Genomic DNA, 6,000 nt, shown 5'->3' on the forward strand with positions numbered 1-6,000 from the left:
ACCAGAAAGAAACGCTTCCGCCTAGTGCTGAAGAGATGATGGAGAATCTTTTGGAGTAGAATCAGGTCCTCCTACAACAAATTGAAAGCAGAAGACAGCTGGACCAAACAAAGTAACATCTGGAAGAAAGTAGAAGACAGCTAGACCAGACAAAGAAATGTCTTGAAGAAATAGAGGCAAAAAAGCCTCTGGGAGAAAGAGGAACCACAGATTTTGAAAAACTGCAAAAATGAGGAGGCACTGCGACACGCTGAGCTCGCCCAAGCAAAGAGGCAACAAAAACTAGACCGAGAGGCGATGCTTCTCCAGCACAAACAGATGTTAGCCACTATGCAAGCCAGTTTGAACGCGGCAGCAGTCACTTCGTCATCAACAAAAGAAACTCCGCTCACCCGGTCCACACCAAATTTTGTGAACTATGATGGTAAGTGTGACCACTCAACTATCCTTCAGTTTATTCATCAGTTTGTCGCTCATTTTCCATTAGCACGAATTCAAGATAAGCAAGACAAAGTCCACCTAGAAGCCCCTCATCTCATTGGTGAGGCAGTTGCCTGGCGGCAACATTGGACTAGTATGCATACTAACCCAACAAATTTTAAGACAAATTTTGTTTGGGCAATGTTTGTTACCGATCTCAAAGCTCATTTTCTACCGCAACAGTATATGCTCAACCTGGAGGATGAGTTTTCTCATCTCTCCCACAACTGGTTGCCTGTGTTTTCTTACAGTATCATTCATTTTCGTGTCCGGAACTTCGACCCACCCAATTACGAGCGAGCACTCACTCTCGCCCAGAATCAAGAAATGATGCTGAACACGAGAAAGCCCAAGCAGGTCCAGAAGGATTCCAAAGCCCCATAGCAGTCAAACAACCCAAGCGGGTGAGGATCAAAAGAAGGACAATCAGTACCAAAAGAAAGACGGCCAATCTTCTAGTCAGCAGAAGGAGTCCAAGCCTAAGATGACTCCAAATGAGAAGGCTAAAGCGGGCATTACAGGAGGCTATTTACAACCCGGCGAACACAAGCAATACCACCAAGAACATCGTTGCTTTCATTGCCACCACATTGCTGGGCATGGCAAGAAGGATTGTCCTAAGTGGCTTGCCGAAAAGGCTGCAAAAGCGCCTACTTCTTCCGTCGCCAATGTATTGGCTCTTCCAACCCCGCCACCAGCCTCAGCTACGAATGCGGTCTTGCCTGCTTTGAACGTCATTCCCTCGGGGCTCTTTCAAGGTAAGAAGAAGGGCGGCCTCTCAAACCAAAGAAGGCGCTTATCCAAGCATATGGCACAGCTCAAGGGCATCAGTTCATTGTCATGTTGGATATGGAGAGTTCACTCATCTCTCCTCAGCGTGCCAAGACAACGGGGTGCACTTTGGTGCCTCACGAGCTATCAATGGATAGATTCACACCCAGCTTGCGCACACACATCACGCACAAGGACATCCAGTTTACTTTTTCAATTCAGGTCATTTTTACGCAAGATTTTATACTGCCACCTTTTATGGAGTGCAACATGATCCTTGGGATTCAGTGGTTCCTTGAGCATGTGCGGACACCTAATTGACGGCAAGATACCTTTACGATTGTGAAAGGTCTAAATGAGCCCGCCGTGATACACGGTATACCAAGGAATCCATTAATATCCCATATCCAAGCAAGTCGTGCTGTCCGCAACGGTGTAATGTGCACTTGTTTATATCCAATGCCAGATCTCAAAACTGCATGACTATCCTCACTGACTGCCAAGGAGTCGTCAACCCTCCGTATTGCCAATAGCTACACCTGCTACTCCAACTGTGAGGGTATGCCCTCCTACTAGACATCAAACTGGTCTAGCAAACTCCTGAGACGCCGTTGAGTATCATGGCCAATGGAACTAGAAACTGAGCCCACTAGTCCTGAACACTCTTGACAAGAAGGTGAAATGTAAGTCCTAACTAACTAAAGCTTATGTGGCCAACTAGGCTCCAAAGGTGGAAGCCCTATAGGAACTGACCGTAGCTAATAAGAGTCTTGTGAAGGGTGGAAGACGCAGCACACCTATCTATTGCATCTAGGTTGTCTCCTTGGTGGAAGCCCCAAGACTGTGGGAACTACACAACTCCCTCGAGTAGAGGCTCATCAACTGGCCTCCAAGGATGGAAGACCCATCATTCAACTATATGCTCCCCTGATAAAGCTGATCCAGCTAATAGAGCTCCCTGGGTGGAAGACCCATAAGAACTAAGAGTCTTGAAGGGTGGAAGACGCATCACACCTATCTATTGCATCTAGGTTGTCTCCTTGGTGGAAGCCCCAAGACTGTGGGAACTACACAACTCCCTCGAGTAGAGGCTCATCAACTGGTCTCCAAGGATGGAAGACCCATCACTCAACTATATGATCCCCTGATAAAGCTAAGACCCATAGGAACTAACTGGATATGAGAAGGCTAACCAAAAGGTAGTCCAAAACCCCTTCATTCAAGCTACAACTACTTTTAAAGAATAAACGAATTCATTTTATTCTCTGAGCTCTCCCAGACAAGCATCTAAATATATATGAGATCTATGGCAAGCATATATTTGAAGGCAAATGGGTTGCTTCCTCATAGGCACGAGCAACCAAAATGGCATCCTATAGAGTGTTTCCTTCATTTGACCGAGGATGGCTCCATACAGCACCAACGCATATCAGGATTCACCTCCAGAGTCCAAAGCGATACGGATAGCCCATGCCATGGGCCACTTTTGGACATCATCCATTGAGGCACAAAGAGAGGTTGACTCCACACAACACCACTGCGAGCTGAACTTACACACTCTGACAGATGCCCTGATCACTATGAAATCTGAGGTTCATATCACTACGGACGTGATATCATTGATTATGTCAATATCACTACTTGTGGACCTGGAATCCCTATACATGCGACCATTGATTGCTTCGTATCACAGATCACCAGATATAGACGCAGACTAATGAGACCTACAGACAGACAACAGGGTTGTATGGCTCTTATAACATGTTAAATGCATGAAAAGAAGGCTGCCATTTTTGCACGTGCAAAATAGAACTAACTATGTAGCTGAAGACTTGCTAGATTGACGCAGGGAGAGAGGAAGCACGACATATGCGTGCACTCACACACAAAAGGCATGCACTGTCAGAAGGTCTCCCATCACTTGGGGCAGATAGCACTAGTGAGATGCCCCCACTGACTGGACAAAGAAACTATACATCTATTTCATTAATTCCATGGCTGGTCTAATCATAATGGTAACTCCTAGATAGTAGGGTCAGTTTGGCCATGAAACCCATCAGTCTAGACTGGAAGATCTGTTTTCGTACTATTTCACTTCAAAATTATGCCTTTTCTGGCTGTGATTGATAAATATCATGGATCCGCTAAGTATCCTAAGTTGTGAAAGCTAAGAACATCCGGAAGTTGACCTCCTTTCCCATATTCTTGAACTTAAGGATCTTGTGTCAACGGTCAAGAACCCTAGAATCAAGATACATGGTCTAAAAACTGAACGATTTCCACTAAATCAGAAAATCTCAATTGTTGGAGATCACTCACACGGCCGTCCGATTCTCCCCGTAAACGCAACACGAGCAGGTTGTGGTTAATTACACTCGCAGGCGATATACTAAAAAAAAGCTCGTACGGCGCACGAAGCAGAAGACACAAAGAGGTTGATTCTAAGGAGAGCAAATGCGATGGAGACATGAAATGCTATTGATGTTTAAACACATGAAGAGAAGGGCAAAGGACGGAGACTTACAAGATGTATAGGTAACCGAGGGAATGCTTGGCAGGATCCAACTGGGAAAGGGCGAGGTGCAATCGGTTGTGTTGTCGGAGGTTGAGATCCTCGCATTGTTTGAGGAGGGTCTGGAGATGGGCAAGGTCATCGGAGGAGCTGGACAAGGCCTGCACCTGCGCTACAAAACTGTCCAAACCGTCCATCGCCTTCCAACAAGCAGCACAGCTCCAAGCTCACCGCCACCAAAGATGATAACAATGAAAACAAAGTCTCTATTTATACACACGCACCCCACTATTTAGGCATTGAATGCATCTGGGCCGTGGATTGGACCCCGTCCGGCAACCTCGCCCGTCCATGATCCTTGCGTGTCACCATTGTTGCCGCAGCACGTGGGTCTATCCCCACACCTTCATCCGACAACACGCGACCACCACCAGCCAAGGTGCTTGCTTGTTCACCGACTGTAGCCAGGCTACTTGCCAACCTATGGGGATAGCGCCATCGCCTCCACATACCCTCTACAAGGTTCTCCCCACATCGACCCGCATCCTGGTTGTTCCAAGTATGGGGTTAAGACTCGGTTCACACCAATCCTGTAGAAGTGGTACTATCTTAATTGGCCCAATAAGAGGCATGGCCTCAGACGCTGACACAAAAGATTTGTGTTCGGCCTATGAAGGCCACCCACTCCATGGCCAACTCTTCCAACCGTTACATGATTGGCCCATTCCATCTCCTCAGCAGCTGCTACACCAATAACCGCCGATTGGTGTGAACCACCACACCCAACGCAATTCTATTTCCTCCTCTATGGGCAAGCAAGTGGTTTGAGCCCACCCTATTTTCCCATGCCCAGCCATGGTGCATGTGGGGCGTGGGTTGGCATGGGCACGCTTAGGCATGCCTGTAGTGGGTTAAGGCTGTTTACACACCCTGTCCAAGCCTCGATTTTTCTCGACAGAGGACAATACACACTGCCAATATTTGGACCATGAAGAAATTGCCCACCCATCTCCTTGGGCAAGTCTCGCCCGCCCATGTATGGCTAAACACCATGAATGCCAAGTTAATCTCTTTTTTGCAACTGGCACATCCAGCGAGCGAGGGCGAGGGCTATGTGTAAATAGCCTAATTAGAGTTTTTTGGGAGGTGTTTTTCTTTCCCACTCAAGCCACACCCCCCGTGGCCTACACTTGCAGGCGATGGGTGCTTTTCCCAAGGGAGTCAAACGCAAGCAACCAACTCAAATGGGCGAACACCCAAACCACCCAAGCTACCGCACTGTAGTGCACAATGGTAAGTTATTATTGTGCTTAATTCTCTAATCATTTTTGCCTATCTCAGCTAATTCCTCGATTAATTTGCTCATCTAAAGGCCCTTAATCTCAACAAGTTATTCCATGGGTACAGCTTGAGGGGCCTTTAGAGTGCTCCTTTTGTGAATTTCCCATGTGTAAGTATCATTCTCTAAATTAGCTTGCTTAAGTTAAAGGTTATGTCAAGCTAAATTAAATCATAAGCTTTGAATAAGACTAGGAGGTGCTCTATACACATAAGGAATACTATCACATTGGTAGATGGACCAATAGCTAGCTGCCCATGAGTAGCCTTGTCTACCTATTTTAGACGACATGGAGCATGATGATTATATCCTCTACTCCCATCTCATGCCTTTGACTTTTAGTTCAAATTTCGAACTAGTTTTCCTTGCTCCTTTCACCTACCCTTGGACGACACCCATTGGCCTTCTTGGTAGTTGGACTTCTTCTTCCCTCTTCCAACAACACATCACCTTTGGCATCACAAGATGGGGATAACAATAGGTGTTCTAGACACTTTCACTTGCTAGGTGACAAAGAAGTACTCCCTAAAAGGCATTCTCTGGACCTATGTGGGAAGCATCCAGAGGGGTGGCAACGATGTAGATCCACCCTTGGATTCATCATTGAGTCCATTACATGGTGGAAAATGGTTCATTTGACAACATTAAGACTAAGGCCATGTCATTTGTTTGGATTTATATTCACCATAGTATGCACTTAAGTTGATATGGCTTGGATATGAGCTAGTTTTAGTTATTGAAAATAAGGAACTTATAGAAGATTTGCTTAGTTATACATTCTAGGAATATACCATTGGAATTCTATAATGAATTTTTAATTCACTTGCAATATAACTTTTCAACTAATCTATCTAGGCAATGCGTCTTACAATGTGAGATGTACTCTTCAATTCAATTC

At 45.8% G+C, this 6,000-nt stretch overlaps 1 protein-coding gene across 1 annotated transcript in view; it reads right to left on the minus strand.

Moving 5' to 3' along the window:
* The window catches only part of COP13 (Proteasome component (PCI) domain protein), a 40,683-nt gene extending 36,684 nt beyond the window's left edge, over window positions 1–3,999 (minus strand). Inside the window, exon 1 of the mRNA XM_087398400.1 lies at window positions 3,776–3,999. Within this exon, the coding sequence (XP_087254526.1) occupies window positions 3,776–3,960 (185 nt within the window). The 5' untranslated portion in view covers window positions 3,961–3,999. The remainder of the gene's footprint in view (window positions 1–3,775) is intronic.
* Window positions 4,000–6,000: the final 2,001 nt, after the last annotated feature.

The sequence above is a fragment of the Dipteris shenzhenensis genome, chromosome 27 (genome assembly GCF_047967505.1).
Source record: "Dipteris shenzhenensis isolate YYH24624 ecotype China chromosome 27, Dip_SZ_1.0, whole genome shotgun sequence".
NCBI classification, from domain to species: Eukaryota; Viridiplantae; Streptophyta; class Polypodiopsida; order Gleicheniales; family Dipteridaceae; genus Dipteris; species Dipteris shenzhenensis.